At 35.4% G+C, this 22,750-nt stretch overlaps 1 protein-coding gene across 1 annotated transcript in view; it reads right to left on the bottom strand.

Moving 5' to 3' along the window:
• Positions 1 to 3,501: 3,501 nt before the first annotated feature.
• The window catches only part of LOC126093887 (core histone macro-H2A.1-like), an 80,419-nt gene continuing 61,170 nt past the window's right edge, over positions 3,502 to 22,750 (bottom strand). Inside the window, exon 8 of the mRNA XM_049908755.1 lies at positions 3,502 to 14,372. Coding sequence (XP_049764712.1) covers positions 14,210 to 14,372 — 163 coding nt within the window. The 3' untranslated portion in view covers positions 3,502 to 14,209. The remainder of the gene's footprint in view (positions 14,373 to 22,750) is intronic.

The following is a 22,750-nucleotide window of genomic DNA, read 5'->3' as shown; positions in this document are numbered from 1 at the left end:
AAAGGGAGGAACCAGTTCCACTACTTCAAAAATTTTAGGGAATTGGCCCAACAGTAAGGAGAAATTTATTACGTCTGACAAGGGAACATGCTGGAGATTTGTTTGAAAAGGTAATACAATATGCAATCAAAATCACATGAGTAAGAGTTTGAACGATGTGAACTGAGTTGGCCATCGATGAGATCTGTCCACCAGCCAGCACCCACAAGAATAACATATACCCTTTACCATGACACTCTGTGCAGGTTATTACTACTAATACTATAAAATCAGAGTGGGGATTGTAAAAACTACCAATGTAAAATGATATTGCCAAAAATGTTAGGGGTTATCTGCCATAGGGAATGTAAAGTTGTTTTGAGTATAACAATACTTTACGAGGGGCGTTTGAAAAGTCCGTGCAAAAATAAAAACTACTTACGCGTTTGGGGTAAACCTTTTTTATTTTTTGACATTTTTTTTTTTTTTTGGACTTATACACTTCGTCCAGTGCTGTTCTAATTTGTTGATCCCTTCAAAATAATAGGAATTGTCCAGCTCTGCAAAATAGCTATTAGTTGCTGCAATCACCTCCTCGTTTGAATAAAATATTTCTCCCGCCAGCCATTTCTTCAGACTGGGGAACAAATAGTAGTCAGAGGGAGCCAAGTCTGGAAAATGAGTCTGAATCCTATTTCCATTAATTTTGCGACCACAACTGCTGAGGTGTGTGGGGCTGGTGCACTGTCGTGATGGAAAAGGACTTTTTTGCTGTCCAATCGCCGGCGTTTTTCTTGCAATCTGTTTTCAAATGGTCCAATAATGATGAATAATATGCACCTGTAATAGTTTTACCCTTTTCCAAATAGTTGATGAGGATTATCCCTTGCGAATCCCAAAAGACCGTTGCCATAACCTTTCTGGCCGACGGACTGGTCTTTGTTTTTTTGGTGCACATTCTCTCTTGGTAACACATTGTTTAGATTGTTGTTTGGTCTCAGGAGTATAGTAATGTATCCTGCGGATTCTTCCTTAACAGCTGCAAACCATCCTTGCAACACTTCACACGATTCCGGTTTAGGTCAAGCATCAGCAATTGTGGAACCCATCTTGTGGATAGCTTTCTCACGTCCAAATGTTTATGCAAAATATTATGTACCCGTTCATTCGAGATGCTCACAGCACTAGCAATCTCACGCACCTTAACTCTTCCGTCATCCACCACCATATCATGGATTTTATCAATGATTTCTGGAGTCGTAACCTCCACAGGGCGTCCAGAATGTTCAGCATCACTTGTGCCCACATGGCCACTCCGAAAATTTTGAAACCACTTATAAACTGTTCTAATCGAAGGTGTAGAGTCACTGTAATGTTTATCAAGCTTCTCTTTAGTCTACTGAGGCATTTTGCCATTTATAAAGTAATGTTTAATCACCACACGAAGTTCTTCTTCGTCCATTTTTTGACTATCGCTTCACTTTCTTGATTCACACGAACGCCAAACAAAATAAATAGACCCATATGGCTGAAACTTGGTGTATGTTCTTTTCAAAGATGCTGCTAACTAAACATGACACAGATACCATCTCTCGGACTTTGCACGGACTTTTCAAATGCCCCTCATATATGCAATGGGTATGCAAACAGCTTGTATTAATGTTCAGTACAGTGCCAGCTAAAGTGTGTTGCACCTGTCGGCAATGCAGCATGTCATCTTTGCGATGAGTAGCAGTCTGTCCTTTTCATAACATTGTTAGAATTTTTAATAATATTGTTCTGAGAACTGAATGTGCATTACCATTTCTTCATGAAAATATTACAAAGAATAGTCAGTGTGGCAGTTGAAAAAAATCAGGGCAGTCCAAAGTACATTTTGTGATGCAATATGAAAAGAAATGGTCAATAAATGTATGAACAACAATAATTTAAAATTATGATGAAGATAACAAGGCAAAAATTGTAACACCAGAGTGCTTACACAATTTTGGGCCTAAGTAGTAGGAGGTGAGTCCCTCAGCTGCTCAATCATTTGCCCTGGCCGTTTCTTCACAATCCTCGGAGTGGCTGGTTCATTTTGATTCCTTTTACAGTAATTTCTTTCTTTCTCTCTCTCTCTCTTTTTAGCAAGCTGGTGTGTGAAACTTTTCATATATTTTTGATTTCGTTTTCACATCTAATTTTAAATATTTTAATCACACTTGTCTTGATTTATAAATGCATGGTCAAAAATAGCTGTACATGCAGTCAGGTGATCTACACGAAATAACCATCAAAGCCACCACGTGTGCAAAGTAGATAGTAGAGTTTATCTGATTTATAAATTTTTTATGTGGGGAACATTGACATTAAATATCAGGGTACCCAAATGCACAGTGCTAATAATATACTGAAACACATGCAACTAACTTGTTACAGCAGAACACCCTACACACACAAATAACACGGTAATTTGCAAGTGACTTTTATATGTTTATCACAATACACCGACTAGCAAACCAACCATACACTTGATAAATTAAAATAAAATGAGAGAGAGAAAAAGAGGCCAGTCTCAGCCCACAACCAGCATGGCAAATTTGAATTAGAATTTAAGATGGATGCATTGTATATTGTTATCAAATATCTTTTTACAAATTTAGTCTAGGAAACAAATAGCTCTCATCTTCCTGGGAGTCAGAGCCTCTGAGAGGAAAAACCTTCGTACAAATGTTTTATTGAAACTATGAATTTAATGGTGTCTTCTCCCACCAATTTTGTTACATGGATTAAGTGTAACTTCTATTTAAAATTATTGTTTACAATCAAAACATGACTAAAATCTAAGTAATTCTGTTTACACATAAGTGCAATTGTCAGAAATTAAAGAGGTCATTTCATAATAAAAGTCATGTGTCACCCATTTTGGTACTTCCTGTGTTATAGAGAATGCCAATGATGCCATAGAAAAACTTTTTATATCTCTGTGTTCCAAGGCAGAGCCAAAGAAGGAAACCATTAATGCAATGGAAAACCCAGTATGGAATAATGACAGTATTATAAAAAGGATAGATTGCTACTCATCGTGTAGTGGAGATGTTGAACTGCTGACAGCCACGACAAAAAGACTGCTAAACAAGTGAGTTTTCAGCCAAAAGGCCTTCTTCTAAAGTAGACAACACACACACACATTCACGCAAGCGCAACTCACACACATGACTACTGTTTCTGACTGCCGAGGCCACAGTGTGTGAATGTGTGTGTGGTGTTACTTTAAAAGAAGGCCTTTGCCAGAAAGATAACTTGTTTTAGTAATCTGCAACTCAACGTCTCCACTATATGGTGAGTAGCAATCTATCCTTGTCATAATATTGTCAAAACCATGAATGCATAATTCATAAATACCTGTTGATTACAGTTATGAGTAAAAGGAAAAATGGTATGAGTATTATAAATAGCTTCTTCCTATTCACAATACAAGATGACAGCCATGGAAGACGTGTTTTACTCTGAAAAACATGGGCAAAAATTAGAGAACATAGATACAGTTGAAACTTGTATATTTCAGTATGACACGAACACATGTAGCATCCAGAACAACATTCAAGGAGCTATGTCTTTTCATCACAATGGATTTTTTTTTTGCACAGTGTAGAGTTTTGCTATGTTCACACTGCAAAATCTGAAAACAATTTACAAAAAGTTTACAATACCATTTTTGTAACACAGTGAGGCAAATTGCATTATAACAGCTACTGACCGAAGAAAATACAGAATAAACTGACAAAACAGTTGATGGATTATTACACAATTAAAAACAATAGATTAAGGGAAATCTCTTGGAAGAAACAGCTGTATTTAAAATTTTTATGATATGGTTGCATTAATAAAATTATGTCCTCAAAACACTACTTATTCAGCCAGTCACACTAAAATATATAACGCGACATTACTATAGCTGATATTTGTGTATCTTCCACAAATAGTCTGTTGAACACCAAACACAGAGACAAAATTCACGCTTTACAGAAGCACAGCACAAGCAACATACAGTACATGACTAGTTGACATCTACTTTGAAGTCTGTAAAACTCATTGTTCAAATTTCACATTTTACCACGATTTTTTGTCTTATTTTCCCACATTAAAACTGAACTGAAATTTTACAAATACTAAAATAGCACGAACCATAAACTTGAAAATAACAATACTCATGAAAGCATGTTGTAGCAAATTCAGATAGTTACATCTACCACTATCCCGGAAAACCTTGTATCAATTGAAATCACTTTCCTAGAAGAAAAAGAATTATTGATTATTGTTTGTTAACATAGTTATTAACAAAAATGACCAAAATTCTCATATTAGTGGTCACTTTAGTAATATCGTGACTACTCTCTTGGTTGATCTGTCCAGCTATGAAACTGACTCAACATGAAAAAAGAAAGAAAGATGTATCTTGCTTTCAGAATAAAAGTCTAGTTGATATGTAGTATTGACCATAGTATCTATATGAAAATACTGACGTAAGTAATGAAAGAGTTTTGCCTTTACTACTATTTGCACCAAAACTCGTGGTGAATCAATGGCAGTGTTTGTGTTTCTGAACTATTTGCCAATTCTGAAGTATTAAAGCTTCTTGACTAAACAGCAATTATAGTCTTCATCAGGGATTTCATTTTTACTGCCACAGCATACAGTCAGTTCTGAATCCTGGATATAATTATTCATGTGGGTGCATAAAACATATCTGACACACACACACACACACACACACACACACAGAGAGAGAGAGAGAGAGAGAGAGAGAGAGAGAGAGAGAGAGAGAGAGTGGGGAGGGGGAAGAAACAGACAACTATCATGTGCAAATAGGTGCTCCATGTCTTAACTCCTCCTTCACTGAAATTGTTACCAAGTAAAGACAGAGACGGCAGAGTGGATATTATTTGCATAAAAAATTACTATTAGGCATTGATAGACGTGAGATCACTCAGGAAAACCAATTCTTTATCTGAAATACAAAGCAGTCCTATCACAAGTCAGGAGCAACAACATTATGTGATATGGGCAGTGATAATGGGGATCTCTTATTGGGGCACCCCATGACAAGCTTGTCAGTGCTATTGCATTGTGTTTGCCTTCAACGTAAACATTTTAGTACAAAGAGAATGTGAAAATGTATGATATTTGGAATGAAACTAAGGGAGGGGATTTAACTTCATATTGTCCAAAAGTACAACAAAAAAGAAGGAATATGAATATCAAGCTTTAACTTCCCATCTATGATGACATCATTAGAAACAGAACATAAGCTTACATTTCGGAAGAAAACTGGCTGTGTCCTTTTCAGATGAATCATCCTGACACTTGCCTTAAACCATTTAGGAAAACAATAGAAAAGCTAAATCTGGATAACTGGACAAGAATCTTACACCCTCCCAAATATGAGTCCAGGATCTTCACCAGGACTTCACTTCACCAAGCTTGCTGTAGAGCAATCATAGGTATCTGTTACCTCTGTTAGATCAGGAAGACAAGTGATATTTATAGTTTCTGAAAATCCAATGAAATTTAGAAATAATCATAAATGGATGAACTACTTTGCAAAGAATAATGCTTTCAGTTGATTATATTTTCTGGTTTATGTAATATGAAAAAAAAAATTTTTTTTTTATTATCTTGGAATGACAACTCATTTCCTAACATTGAATAATTTAATAATTCATTGTATACACAAATGCAGTAACTGATACAAAATTATACTTATCTAGCTGACAGAAAAACACTGTATCACAAGTGATACTCAAGAGTGCTACAGGTACCAGCTGTTGGTTTACAATTATAACACCTGAACAGATTTAGAATTAATTTTCTGGACTGGCAATGCAACACTAAATACATGCAGCTTCACTTCCTTGTATCTAAAGAGAAAATATTTACAAAGTAACTGTGATGAGAACTGAATACAACAACAGAGAACGAATACAAGAAGTGGTATAATGAAGTAACTTTTGGGTTTGTATGTGTCTGTTTTCAAACGAAATAACAAAATAGCTGAATGAAGGATGAAACCAATGAGAAGTATGAATGATGTGGTCAGTAAAAATAGAGGAATCATAAGAAACAAAAAGCGATACAGAGATAAGGTAGACATTTGAAAAAATGATGGTTGATCGGAAATATACACTTTCTCTCTCTCTCTCTCTCTCTCTCTCACCCCCCCCCCCCCCCTCCACCCCACGCCCCCTCTGGCCTTTCCTTCTCAGTATTTCTTAATTTCAGATTTCCTTTGATTCCACATGCATTATGTGATGCAGTTGTTTATTGTTTATAAGCATTCTCCTCCACTTCAGCAGTGCCTTGTGAACTGTAGCTGATTCTCTTCCTGAGTTTCTTTCTTGCACTGCAACTACAAGCAAGAATTATAGATATCTGTTGCTCTCAGACAACAGCAGCACATACAATATTGTAGTGCCTGTGTTATTCAGAATTATGTTACAATGTTCCACCAGACATGGATACACGTGTGTGTGAGTATTAGCAGAGTCTCCAATTTAATTCTTGTGTAGGTAAAGATTCAATTACTAGGAAATCCAACACTTACTCTTTCCTGCATTGTGCTCATCACTCACTCCATCTCCTGTCGCTGTAATGATGCGTCCATGTAGTTAAATTTTTTCCAAATTTGGCAGCTCTTGACTCTGATTCACATGTGTGCTGTCTTTAAATTTTCATGCCATTTCACTCTGATGCAGCATTTGTGAGCATTGTTCCAATAATGAGAATATAACATCATAATGCTGTGAAGTTAAAGGATGAGTAAGAACCGTGTTATTTGTTCCTTACTTTGAAAAATGCTGTTGTGTATTTACCAGACAGTATGGACAGACACTGACTACATTACACATTAAATGAAAGTAGCATTCCAGGAATTACTTAGCTGGATTTGCAAAACATATTTTCTTGAAAATTGTGGTCATAAAATAGAAGGATACAATATGCTGTGATCTGACCTGATATATTGGATGTTAGCGCCTGGCTCCCATTTTACATAAATCAAGGGTTGCAGAACACTTTCAAAATCAGAAACTAACATGTTCATTGATGACAAAAATCGTCAGCTACATTTATTTTACAGCCTACAGTCATAATTTATTCAGATGGAGCAGTACAGAAAATTATTTTTAAATTTAACACATGGCCTCAGGAAAAAAAAGGGCAAAGCATTAGCAAGGATTTTGATTACTTTATTATCATTTAATTCCATAACTTCCCTCCCCCACACATCAAATATTTTTTTATTATTCAGAGTAACATCTATTTATCCCACTTCCCCTTCCTTTATCTAGCACCTTTTCTAGAGTACAACTAATTCTTTATTTTCTTTACTCACTCTCTCCTCCAGCTAAGAAGGCCAATTTTATTCCCACACTGCAAAACTTTACTATCTTTATCAAGATACTAGTAACATTGCATCCACTTACATTGAAATATTATTTACAGACAGTATGCAGTTATTTTTACATTATCGCCGCACTGATTACAATTCCCTCAGCAATGATAAAATAGTGTTTTTACAAGAATAATTATTTAACTGTATTTTTACAGTCATGGTTGTCCTCCAAAGCAGAATCAAAAATTTAATAATTACAGTACTAAATAAATTCATAAAAGCATAATCCAATGATAATGTCAGACATTTCCTCATGAAGGCAATGTAATGAACTCAGCTGAAGTAATGATGAAGATTAAAAAGAAGAAAGAAATTAACACAAGGTTCATAGCTACTGCCTAAAATCAAATGTATATAATCAAACACTTAACAATACACCACTCGTTCCTTGGAATAGTACCTCCTTATGCTGGCAGTCATTTAAAAGATTCTCAGGAAATGAAGGTTATCCAAATCACTGATAGCAAATATTCATATAAAAAACTGAAAAATTGTAATAATAGTAGCACCTAAGCCACTAAAAAGCCAGAACTCTGAATAATGCAAAAACATTTAGCACTAATAAAAGCCAGTTACATTTTGTTACTCAATTGTTTATGAGTGATATGAATTATCTCAATTATATGGTTCACTGTATGCGAAGGCAATAAGCTACAAAAGCAGAACATATTAATTCAAAAGCAATTTCAATGTCTGGTAACAGTTATGCAGTATTTCCTAGTTCATTTCCAACGATTCATTATAAAAACCTTTCCAATATTTTGCAGCAAACGAGGTTTTTTTTTTTAGTCTCTGTCTATTAATTATTCATTTGCTTTATACGGTTGCATGTCCAGCTATAAAACTAAGAATTTATTTGTGTCTGAGTGTGAAATATGAGCACACACTATGGCTACGCATGCTTATGTTGAGTGAGTAAACTCATACTGCTTACAAATTGTTGATGTTTTACTTTACCATAAACATTAATGCTGGAAAAGTGTACCACAGAATAAAAGGTTTACAAAACTTTGTTATTACAAGAAAACTGATTACAAAAACATCTACTGTTTGTTCACAACATCCTGTTCTAGATCGGCTGAAACCAGCAGAATTTGGTTGACTTCAGGATACAAGTGTTTTGTGTCTGGTTGCTGTCAACATTGGTGATCTAACAATACAGTACCTGTGTGTACTGTTGCTGTTACAAAGTGATTGTCATGCTGTGCCATCGAAACTAGTGAATATACATGCAGTGCTGGTGCTGCTTGATAAAAGCAGAGCTTATTCCCCCGGCACTATCTCTCCTGCTCGGCTGCCAACGTGCTGTGGAGCTGGTGTGCAGAGCTTGCTCCATTGTCTTCCACAACCCCTGAGAATTTGTTCAGCATGTTGAGAACAAACTACACCACTACAATGTAGATGCATCATTAAACAGTCAAAACATAAGAAAGTTACACTTTACAATACATCACTAAAAAGACAATTGTGGCATCCTATCTAATACAAGTTATGTTTCTATGGAATTTTTATGATGTATATTTCATTGATCTCAATTCTTATGTACATAAAGAAGAAGGCAAATGTATTTGCATCAAATCATAGATCTCATGTATGCCTGCACAAGTTACTGTAGAGCTACATTACACACTAAAGATCAGCAGCTTTTTTTCTAGCTTAATTCAACACATAAAGAAAGATCCAGGTTACATAAAATCTGAACATCTCAACAGTCTTATAAAAATTTAAAGCATTTTTAACACACAAAAATCATAAAATTAAAATTAACTAGTGTTTAAATGACCAGTAAATTTGTCACTTATGGCAGACAAAGATACATTCTCTCATAGAATGGCAGCAATGATAAAAAAAAAAGAATAAGCACTAAATAGCTCTGTGGCTCACTAATCAAGTAGAATGTAATAAAATCTTTCAAAATATGACTAGCTTATTCGACTTACATGAAACTGAACACCAAACAACAATAGAAGTCATATGGTAAGAGAAAGAGGCGCGTATTTACTGAGTTTAATTGTATGCACAAGTCAGCACTAAAACTAGTGACAGAATTACTTAAAATCATTTTGTACACTAAATACCTCACTGTCAAAGTGCAACATAACAACAAATGCGATGCAAAAGAAATGTCATTTCAATGGACCAACAGTAGAATAATGACAAGAGAAGGGTTGAAAGATGCCAGACCAGAGGAAGTTTCAAAGATAATGACAAGTGCATTTTTTAGAACTATGTAACCCAACATTCTTTGCCAAACAAGGGCTAAATCAACATCAGGAATGAAAGACAAGACAGAGAAACACACCACAGTTAAAGAGTTACAAACAGTTCACAAAACAATTTGGTAGATGCCAATATGTATGCCTGGTGACAGAACAACTAAGTTCAGCAAGATTTTAGTAGCTGAGTCAGTGTACGAGTTATCTTAAACTAAAGATGCAACAAAACACATGGAACAAACTATAGAAACTCCAGGCTAGAATATCAACAATGTAAGGAACAGATACATTGCTACTTACCATTAAGATGACACGTTAAATTGCAGACAAGCACAATTAAAACACTTACACATTAGTTTTCGGTCACAGCCTTCATTAGAAAAAGAAAGAGAAACATACACCATTCAATCACACAAGCAACCACACCTCATGCACATATGACCACAGACTCCAGCAGCTCGAACCGGAATGCCTTTCTGATCCAAGCTGCCTGAGGTTGGCGGTTGTGTGTGCATGAGGTGTGCTCGCTTGTGTGAATGAATGGCGTGGTGTTTCTTTTATATATATATGATGAAGGCTCTGGCTGAAAGATCTTGTGTAAGTGTCTTTTAATTGTGCCTCTCTGCAACTTAACATGTTTTATCTTTACAGTAAGTAGCAATCTATCTTTTCCTTACACTGATAAAATACATGTATGATATTTATACTGGACAATACATTTTTGCATTTCTCTAAGCAGCAAGTGAAGCTAATTATTTTACAGATTCAGATATGAGAAATGTATATAGCAATTTGTTGAATAATGGACAGTCCAGGTGAACATTTTGTGGAGGGAAATACTGATGAGATTTAAAGCACTTTTATTCAAAAATTGTATTATCCAACATAACAACAAATCTTATTACAGTGCATTGGGTGGTCACAACAGTGAAAAGAAATTTAATGCCACTTTCATTTCTGATTTCACTACCACAATCATAAGGCAAGCAGCCAGTTCACTTCACTGTATTAAACTTCTTTCAAAATGCAAGTACACAACATTCTTACACGTATTTACATCTTTGCTATACTAAGCTCACAATCGTTTATTATTCCCACTCCCATACATCAGTGAGTGGGTGGAGGAGGGAGGTGGAAAAATATATAGAGTGGGCTTTTCTCTGTGGGGTCATGGGGCGAGGGGGAGGGGCACGCCAAACAAAAATTTGTCAGTCTAAAGTGATATTGAGGACAACAGCTGACTTTTCTTCTCCATTCAAACATGGTTTTCAATGAATAACAAATACAAAGCAAGAGCAAAGGAAATTTTTTACATTATTTTTGGCTGCAGAATATAAGAATTATACTTATTAACAGATCGAAAATCTTTTAATCCAATTCTTTAAAAGGTCTGCATTATCAACAATGCTGTTTTTAATGCGAGGGGTGGGACTGTACCAATTGTCACATAAGTTGTGGATGAAGTTGTTAGTAGAAGACTAATATGGTTTGTGTAATTGCCAAAGTTGACTTCGTGACTGCTCACTGAAACTTGCAATGGCATGCGTTGAAGATAAGTGTATTTCTCTTCGTTGTACAGCCAGTAACATTATAATAAGGCCTTCAAAGTGTTCTTAATTCCACCATATTTCTATAACTGGAATAGTCTTATGAAGCTACTCTCCCATTTTATTAAACTAAACTCCAGTGATATTTTTCTATGAGATCAGTGCTGTTTACTAAAAAACTCTGTGGAATTAAAACCACTTTTTCTTGGCACCTAATTTTTTTCTTCTGATTTTACGTATTTACCTTTGTAGACAAGAAATTTTAACATTTTTTGACAAACTACTTCCATTATAGAGAATAGATAAATATGAATAATTGATTTACTCTATCAGGAGCAGTTAATTTCAATATTAAATTAATAATCAATTTATTACAAGAATTGGGAATCCAGTGACAGTCTCATTCTTAAGGATACACTGGACCCGTATGCGTCACTTTCACTTGCCAGATTTTGCATTCCTAAAAAGACCAAAGAGTATCAGAGTTTAAAATTGACATTATCTTCATGAGTTTGTATGACATATGTTTATAACATAAGCAAACAACTATGTATTACGTATTGACACTGTCAACTCCCTCAATGGTGCAAAATTTAATGAAATGTATACACCAAATATAGAATTCCATTTCAATACTAGCAAAATAGGCAATGCTAATAGTGCACTACAGAAAAAAAGTTGCTATGATGCTTGAATTTACTCGCAGATTACTGAAACACAGTTCTAAAATATTTATTAAATATATTCATTTTTTCTTTGTATGTCTTAAAATTTTACTAACTAGATACATGCAGCTTTGCAACAGATAAAACTGTATACTGGACTAACACTCAAACCTGTACTATTAGTTTTCACTGTCAAGTTATCTAAAGATATGCCATGCACACAGAGTAAGGAGTGTCTTTTGCAAATTACACTAAGTTGTTGAGAGTAACAGTGAACAATAAATATCTGGATTTAAGCTCACTCAAATTTATATTTATTACAAAGATGCATTTTGAAGCACACTCCAGTACAGAGTGCATAAAAAAAAGAATGCTTTGAAAATAAGAACAAATATACAAGTAACAAATAGAGAACACAATAACACAGTCCATGTCAACCCAAAACAAATACAGATTACCATTCCTTGGGACCTGTAAGTGTCTTAAAGGTACTTGACATGAAACCAGATATAGAACATAAAATGAACAAGAGTATATATAAATTAATCTCTATGAGACACTGGCTTTTCTTTTGATATTTTGGATATGACTTGCACAAGTGGGAAAAGTTACTGGATGAGGTTCTCAACAGAACAAAATAATCACAAGAACCATAAGCTAATGAGCCCTACAGTCAAAAAATAAAATAATGGATTGCAAACTTTTATAACAAACAACTCACTCTTAAAGTAGAAAAAAAAACTACATGAAAAATAATTTGAACACTTAATTCACGTGTGTGTGTGTGTGTGTGTGTGTGTGTGTGTGTAAGTGTATGTGAGTAGGGAGGGGGGGGGGTAATTATCAATCATGACTTACTGATAGCAAATTACATCGTGTGTCTATAGTGGTAAAGTGGGGATAGAAACTGTCTCATAGGTTCTACAAATGAATGGAATATACTATGAGCACTCAAAAATAAATACATTAATGGTTGTTAATTGCTTTAAGGCTTCAATTTTGAACTGAAAATAATTTTCAAATTTAACGGAAATAGTTCTTTTCTGTAGCTCGCCATTCTTTCTTGTGCAATTAATCATCCTTTCTTCCCGTTTAATCAAATTATAAGGATGGAAAAAACTAAAAACCTGAAGACTAGGGATTGTAAAATTTATCAATGACATAAATTGATTTCAAGTGGTCATGCATGGAACTGTTTGGAATAGCTGTCTCCTCTTCAATGATTTCAGGAATGCAAGGACTTCCAAGTTACCCTAAAATTGCGTAACACACAAACTAAATGCAGTAACTTCAATTATACTGTAACAAAACAATAAAATTTATTACACCTAATAACGAGATACTATGCAATAGCCATAGTGCTAACTATGACTTTTTATATTAATCTTGATAAATTTTGTAATCCGAACTTCACATTTATAGACAAAATATAAAACAAACACCTCATTGTTCTGAAAATTTTGTACACTTTTATATTAAAAAATCTGTTCGCATAAAACAGAAGTAATAAATTACTCTCAAAAAGTTGTCACCCAGAATACAAATACTTCACATATTTTGCCATTATGAAATTACTCTGTATAAGAATACTGAGAAGTCCAGAATTATATGACATGCTGATTAGCATGTATTATTTTTTTTTCTTTTACAAATGGATGACTTGTCAAAAACAGTTGCTATAACAATGCAAACTGTGCTACCACTAAAAATGCTATAACACAAAAAATCTGGCTAAACAAAATCTGCAAAATACAAATACAAAATTCATAATATCCTGTAGTGTGTTTATTGCCTGTACCTAAAAGTAAGGCACTTCAACACAATTGCAGTTTTACACATGTTTTAAAATCTTTGCTTATACATAATGTTTAGATAAGTGTCCATTCTATATGGTACCTGTTACTATAAAATACATTCATACAGATTTGCAACATGTTGAGAACACATATGGTTTTATTTTCGCACTATTTCATTACATCCTGTCACCTCAATTTTACTTCCTATGATTCACAACATTTAAAACTCTTTAACCCTGAGTGCCTGTAACTGTGGCAATGAATAAGATACCAAAATCAGGCAATTAGTATACCAGAAGCCACAGATTGTGCATACAGGATAACAATACTCACCTTTTTGTTCCACAAGCACTCTTCAAGCACGCAATTCTACAATAACCAACTTTCATTATAAAGTGTCCACTTCACATCCTGCTTTAGTCCACAGCATACATGTTTTAACATTCATTTACAAACACTTCAGGTAGTAAAAATAAGAATTAAACCTTTTTGGTTTCCATTAACCAAGAAGACTGTATGTGAGGATCTCTGTGTCCACCACACTAAGTATGTTGTAGCATGCCAGGAAAGACTTCTATGAATCAAGTTTTGCTAATTCAGCTGCATAAATGCCAATGCTTTCCATGTCAAGTAGAACAAAGTAGATTTGCTTCAATGATGAAGACATCACATTTACAAAGTAGTTGCTGATAGCTTTCAAGATGGTCTGCGCTGCCAACTGTTTGGGAAAGCCAGCTCTGCAATTAAAATAATACACAATTATAGTGATATATTTCCAAAAGAAAGGATGATGATGATTAAGTTCAATCTCATGCTATAAAAATGTTTGGTAAAACAGATGAATGGCTCTCAGAGACATAGAGATACTGCAACATTGGATTTAGATGCAGTCATTCCTGATTATCTAGTCCTATGCAATTCAAAAGTAAACATTCCTTCTTATTTCTGTTAACTAGTTTGTCACCTATTTTTCATAATTCATTGTGATTTTTACCTATAAAGTTTTAACTCAGTTCCTTTGTTTTGTGCATGTAGTACAATGAGGAGTCAAATGAAACATTTATTTAGAAAGGCATATTGATTTTCAACATAGTCTATTTCACATTCAATGAAAGTAGTTCAGTAGTTACAATAAGTGAATTTACACACACACACACACACACACACACACACACACACACACACACACACAGTTTTCACAGGAACTCTTATACTGCATGGTTTATATTTACAGCAGAACAGGTCATCATGATTTCAGCGGTCCTGATTCAAACTTTAGACATCACTGATGTTTGTAACATTACAGAAGGGAGCATAAGCGCCACACTCAGAAATGTTGGTATAACATGAAAGGCATTTGAGAGACCTTGCTCACATGAGTGGACGAGCGATGTCAGAGGTTTTGCCAAAACTAGTCGCTGGACCAGGCAACTATGAAATGGCAGGTGGGAAGGATCTGTGTTATGGTGGTATTATTCCACAGTAACCAGTAGACAAATGCTATCGCAAGCTTCCGGCTACATTGTGGGCACACAAAGCATGCATTCAAGTAATAACATAATGCTGGTAATCATTTACACCACATTTCATCTGCATAGCTAAAAAGATGCATCTCTGACAAATGAGTACAGCAATATAAGCCACTTAATTATACCACAAAAACTACATAAAAGTTACAGGGTATCTAATCAGACAGACAGTAGCTAATAAGTAATTATAATCAACAGCTGCTAAACACATGAAGCTACAGAGCCATGTGATATCTTAATTTGAATACTATGTACAGTAAAACTTCATTTATACATTTTTCACTTATACTCTCTCTTATACTTTTTTTTCCGTGTCATGGCGAAATATCCACAGTGTGCACAACTCATGATGCAGTGTTTCAGTGTGGATTGGTAAGGCCGATATTAAACTATAATAAAATTTGATAGTGTAATAAGGAACTTTGTCAAAGTTAGACATTAGTCAAATTTTCTTTGCTCAAATCTAGCACCTCACCTTAGATTTGATCAAAAGAATTGTTCGTCTTATGTTTATTGCATGGAGAAATCAACTGCTTGGAGCGCTAGCATCGCTGCAGCTGTCTGACACACAATGTTGATCAATATGACACCCAAATTTACATGGTGCGTCGCATATATAACGAAATTGATAGAAATATTTGATGCAGATGAAGCGCTGTGTAACTTATGACATCCCAAATACAAAAACAGAATAAAAAGTGAGAGCTATAAAAAAATTGCTGATGCTATTAGCAGTGAAGGATGGCCAGGATATACCCCCCAGAATATAAAGGAGAAAATCTACAATTTCTGTGGAAATAAAAAATTTTCTTGACTGCAGTACTTATTAAATTTATTTGCCTTCATATATTCCTCCTTCAGTGTTTTATAAATAGCTTCAGACATTTCTGGTATTATTTTCATCAATGTGCATTACATTTTGTTCTTTTGCAGGTACTGGGCTACTGGATGTTCCTTCAAAGCACATTTATTCTACCTTCATAAAGGCCATTCCACAGTCTAGCCAATTGTACATGCAACATCACAGGTTTTATGGCAAAACCTACAACTTGAACATATGCCTATGCCTTCTGCAGGCAAATGGGAGCAAGTAACACACAGTTTTTATGCACTGTGGAACCTGCCCAACTGTGTCAATACTGTTGATGGTAACATGTAAGAATAAAGGCAACACAACATTCAGGATGTGCCTTTGTGAACTACCAAGGTTTTTTTTTTTTGCAGTTGTGTTGTTAGGCCTTGCAGATGCAGATGGGTTATCTGTAACAGTGGACATAGATGCATAGAGACGCAACAGTGATGGACAAGCTTTTCAGAAAAGTAATTTAGTCGAGCTTTGCAACAAGGACACTTACCATCAGAGCCAACTCCATTAGTGGGTGAGACATAAAAGGTTCCTTTTTATTTCCTGGCAGCTGAGGCATTCCCTCTTTGCACAAATGTAATGAAACTTTCCTCATGGAATCAGCTGACAAATGAGTGAAGAATATTTAACAATAGATTGCCACAGGAGGGGGAGCAAAACTCAATGGAAAGTGCATTAGGTACATTAATGTCTACATTCAGAGCTTTAAATATGCCACTGCATTGCAATTCTTCCAAAGTTGATTTTATAATTCCAGCTATGTGTCTGTTACACAATGTTATCCAAAACTACGATGGAACATTTTCAAGATCTCACTGTGGCAATAGCCTAATATGATACCAGGTGAGAAGTGAAATACAATCACATTTGACGACTCCACTATACAGGGTGACTCACTTAAAACTTGCACTGCATATATTGTGGAAATGGAAAGTGTTATTGATGTGCAGTTTTTACAGAATGGATTAGAAGGCAGGGACTCATATTGTTAGCCACAAAACAGATGTAATAATACTTAAAAAGTGTTTTTTTGTGCAAGCATACACTTTTTAAAATGTAACACTGCTGATTGACAGTAACAGACTAAAAGCAGGGTAAATTAGAATGTCAGTAGTGTCTGTTGAAGGATCCTACTGCAAGTCATTTATGAGATACCACATTTTGAAAAGTTTCCACACTGACACTTGTTTATGCCGTTCAACCTGCACAGTTGGTAGGAATGATGTTATGTTTGCTTAGAGTGTGCTTGTGTGTTCCTTGAGTGCACTGCAACTTGCTAGTCATTTAGTGTGTAACAATCGAAGCAGAAGGTTGTGAGCGGACAACAGGATTTAACAGTGTAGAAAAAGCCGACATGCTCATGGTGTATGGAGAATGTAGGAAGAATGCAGTTCGTTCTTATACAGTGTATCAGGCAAGATTTCAACAGATGTCAACTATTTTGGTAATTATTTATCAACTTCTTCAACTAGTTATGTGAAAGTGGTAGTGTAGCATCTAGACAACGTAACAGAAGGAAACAAATGTCACCACAAGAGGGGGAAATTAATGTTCTTGCTGCTGCTGCTGCAGCTGATCCGCATGTTAGCTCCCGCATAATGGCACGAGGAAGTGGTGAGTCAGGCAAGAGTCCTATGTATTCTCCATCGACATAAATTCCATCTGCATCACATCTCTCTCCATCAAAAACTGTATGGAAACGATTATGAGAATTGTGTTAACTTCTGTATATGGGTGTTAAAACAGGATACTCCAGATGTATCACGTACCTTGTTTACTGATGAAGCTAAGTAAACCGCAGAAATGTGCACTACTTGGTCTGTTGACAATCCCCATTGGCTTCATCAGCCATGTTAGCATCCATGGAGTGTAAACATATGGTGTGTGATAGTGAACCATCAGCTCATAGGCCCATTCTTCATAGATTGAGCACTGAATGTGTACAAGTATTACAGCCTCCTAACAGACCACCTTCCACAGATGCTAGAAGATGTTCCTCTCCAGACTAGGAGGAACCTGTGGTACCGACATTATGGCTGTCCAGCCCATAGTGCAGAAAGTATTATGGCACTTCTTCATGAATTGTTTCCAAATCATTAGATTGGTACAGAGGACCTGTACCTTGGCTGGCCCATTCTGGATCTGATGCCTATAGACTTTCTCTGTGGGAAAAACTGAAAGACGCTGTCTACAGGAACTGACCAACTATGGCCGATGATATGCAATTATGTATTACTGCTGACTCCTCAAACATATCAGCTGAAACGCTCAGGTGCAGCAGTTGTTCCATAACCAGAATGTAAGCTCGTATTGCTGTTGCCGGTGGTAATTTTGAACACAACATATGATGTTCAGTTGTCTCATTAATGGTCAGAATCCACATAACTAGTTTATGCACTTGTGTTATTCTTTAGTGTGTGCTACCACAGGTATTGTAAGTAGTGGAGCAATGGGGCTTCAAGCACCAGCGACTTCACAGCCTATCTCTGACGTCACAACGACGTAATGATGACGTCACAATGACGTAATGATGACGTCATAATGATGTAATTATGACATCACATTCACAACCTATCTATGACGTCATAATGATGTAACTATGACGTCATAATGACGTAATGATGAATTACGTCATAATGATAGTGTAATATTTTTATGAAGTTATGATGACATACTTGGAGGACTTTTGCCAACAGCGTTGACCTTATTTCCACATTTTTTTATACTGACCTTACATAATATGATTTCTTTAGCTCACTGCGACATCATTTTTTTATGAAGTCATGATATACTTGGTGGACTTTTGCCAACAGCATTGACCTTATTTCCACATGTTTTGATACTGACCTTACATAATATGTCGTCTTTAGCTCACTGCAATATTGTTGACAGTGCCACAACCTACATAGCTATATTTTGTTAAGTCATGGTGATGTACTTGATGGCACTGACCTTACGTAATATTCACACACACACACACACACACACACACACACACACACACACACACACACACACTGAAGTGACATTGAATTTTTTCATATATATTCTGCATGTATAAAGAACAGCAGACATGTGTAAATGACATCACTTTTCTCTAATTACACAACTCAATATGACACAACGTGCCATTGCTAATGAGCTCCATCGTAGTGCTCGAAAAGTGTATCCTAGGCGGACAGTTATTACCAAAGGACTTGATGACTTGCATCAAGCTGATTTAGTGGAAATGAGTGCATATTCTAAATACAATTCAGGTTACAAGTATATACTAACACTGATTGATGTGTACTCGAAATATGCTTGGGCAGTTGCTTTAAAGACCAAGTCTGGAGATGAAGTTACTAAAGCTATTAAGAAATTGTACAAACACAGTGAGAGAGTACCTGCATTTTTACAAACAGATTTTGGGAAAGAGTTCTATAATTCAAAATTTAAAATGTTAATGATGCGACTTAACATCCATCATTATTCTACTTATTCCAATCTGAAGGCTTCAGTTGTTGAACGTTTCAACAGAACATTAAAAGGACTAATGTTTAAAGAATTTACAGCTACAGGCTCTTACAGGTGGATTAACATTCTACCACATTTAATTGATAAATATAATAGAACAAAGCATTCCACAATTAAGATGCGACCTTGCGATGTTAATGATAATCACCTTTTATCCACAGTATATAATAAAATACGTACCATAGACAAATCAAAGCAGAAATTTAAAGTAGGAGAGTTCGTAAGAATCAGTAAAAACAAAGCCATTTTTGATAAAGGATACACACCAAATTGGTCTACAGAAATATTTAAGATAATTGGAGTCCAAGAAACAAATCCTAGGACATACACTCTGCAAGATTTTTAACTAAATAATATTGCTGGTGCGTTTTATGGTCATGAATTACAAAAAACAAAATACCTCAATACTTATCTAGTAGAGAAAGTATTGTACAGGAAAGGAAATAAAGCATTTGTGAAATGGTTAGGCTTTGATAGAAAACATAACAGTTGGATTACAGTAACATAACATGTAATTTTATTATATAAAATTACAGTTTTTTTAAAGAATTACATAAAATTACAGTTATGTTTTAAAGATATACCAAACGAACAACTGCTTCTTCAAGTTCCTAATAGTTATACCACAGATGCACACCATCAAACAACACATCAGGAATTTTAAAGCATTTACAAAAAAGGTCTGAATACTAGGAAATGAAAATAAGCTTCACAGTTTTCACAGGAATCACAATTGTCTAACAGTTCACACTTGCCTGTTTTAGTATGGGTCCATTACACTCTTTACACCACACTGTTTGGCATCATTTTTTAAGTAGTACTCTTTGTACCACTTCACCAGCAGATTTGTGTTCAATTTCGCAGTTACTGGTTGGTACCTGCCAATGCCATTCAGCATACGTAGAGCATGTAGTGAAGGGCAGCCTTTCTCCTCCGCATTAGTTATTAGGCAGTCAGGTAAGAACTCTCTTACCCATTTCACTTTTTCAGTACCTATAACAAGTACAGTGCAGTTTGTTGGTACCACTGATTTGATGGAGTTTAATGCACTATCCAGTGAGACTCCAACTGAATTAATGTTGTAGTGGTGATGGTTCTCTGCCAACCATTTTGCTGATTCGATATCAAGTTCGTAATACGGTGTTGTACATTGAAGAATGTAACTTCCGGAGGCAAACACTGTTCCATCATCGCACAGCATTTGGAATGCTAAGTCCTTAGGAACAAATTCATTCGCACATGTCTTGAAGCCTTGACAGTCGAAGATTACAGTATACATCTTGATAGAAGTTTACACACACACACCAGAATGGTGAAGAGTGAACTGACTAATATGCTTCACAAATTTGTGGTATAAATACCATTTTAGTTTGGTTGAGGAGATAATTTACAGATAAATAAATATAACGCCTTTAGTTCATTGCAATGTAGTAAATAGCTTCCACTTTATTCCCTCCTCCAAGGGCTGGATATATAATAAAGAGCTGAGTATTTTTAAGCAGTGTGTTGACCCTATTGTCATTAGCTCATTGCAATGTCGTAAATAGCTTCTTCTTTATTCCCTCCTCCAAGGGCTGGCTATATAATAAAGAGATGAGTATTTTTAAGCAGCTTGTTGACCCTATTGTCAACCTTTTGCATACGCTAAACATTTCGTTAGGCAACAGACTGATACCACTTATCGATTAATTATGAGTTGCTGGTTGGAACTAAGACCACCAGCTCGCTGACCTATGAATAACGTTTTCAAAGTGCGTTTCTCCATGGATTTAACAAATCATTACTTTTATTGACCTATGTAGATAACCCTATGCTTGTGGTAAACATTTCGTTAGCCAAGAGACCAGTATTGCATATCGTTTATTTAGCAGATACTGGGTGTAATTAAGACTACTAGCTCGCTGACCTATGGATAACCCTTTGCATGTGGTAAAATTTCATCAGCCAGCAGGCTGACGTCACAGTTCAAGATGCTGACCTGATGGATAATCTGTAAACATTTCGTCAGCCAACTGGTTGGTATCACATCGATTAATTAGCATGCTTTCTGTTATAATTAAGACTGCTAGATTGTTGACCTATGGATAACCCTCTGCACGGGGCACAAATTTCATCAGCCTGCAGGCGGATGTCACATTTCAGCACGTTGACCTGATGGATAACCTTTTAGTTTTGTAGAAGCTGCAAAGCATTAAATCTTCTAACCTTCTGGATAACCTTTTAAGTCAAAAAAGTGGAACTTTAGAGATATCCTGGTGGAGTGTGTATATAAGCTCATTCACAGATCAGAGAAGTTAGAGTTCTACAAGTCAATAGCTGTGTTATTGATCTTGCTGCAAAGACCTACCAAAATGTACGTATATGTTATTGCTTTAAGCATAGTTAAGCATTAACATAAAGATGAAATAGTTTATATTATATCTTAAGATAGGAATCCTTCATTGCAGAACCTTAATGCTCTTGGCAGTGGGGCTAGCATACAGAAGGCTACAACGAGGTTGTCAACATTACCTATAAATGAGAAGTTCATAATACTACGAGCAAAAAGGGTTACTACACCCTTTGGACCAGCGGTGCTTGTGGAATTAGAAAGCACAAAAGTCTTTCTTCCTACTCGGTTTTCTAAGATGAGCAATGAAGATTTGGAGTACCTCAACAGTGGAAAAGTTCATTTAACATATACTGGAAGAGTTGAGGAAAATAATATGGACACAGTTAGTTTTTGTGTAGACTAAGAAGAGTGTTTATAGTGTGTTTTATAGTGTGTTTTGTAGAGTGTTTTATAGTGTGACTAATTACTTTGCGTTTAGAAAGAAGAAAAATGTCTTTAGAATTTAATAAAATATGTGGACATGGGAATGTGAAGGTTGTAGATGTTAACACTTTTGTGGATGATGGGTGTGATAGAAAACTTAAAGATGAGGATACACTCAACTTCAGATTTAGATTACACAGTGTCAGTAACAATTTCTTAGAATATAAAAGGCTTCTGGAAGAAGTAATTTTGAAAGAAATAAATGACAAGTTCTGTAAAGGTGAGCATTACTTAGCTTATCTGAGATACAGCAAACTCCAGTGTACTTATGAGACTGAACTTTTCGTATTCAATCCAAAAGAACTTGGAGTACACTACTTCAAAGAATTGTTATATATATTACAGACATCTTCGATATCAGATTCTGTGTTCTGTAGATATGACCAATGT

Source organism: Schistocerca cancellata, chromosome 1 (assembly GCF_023864275.1).
Source record: "Schistocerca cancellata isolate TAMUIC-IGC-003103 chromosome 1, iqSchCanc2.1, whole genome shotgun sequence".
NCBI lineage: Eukaryota > Metazoa > Arthropoda > Insecta > Orthoptera > Acrididae > Schistocerca > Schistocerca cancellata.
Note: the sequence above shows the minus strand (reverse complement) of the source record. Positions and strands in the feature narration are given on the sequence as shown.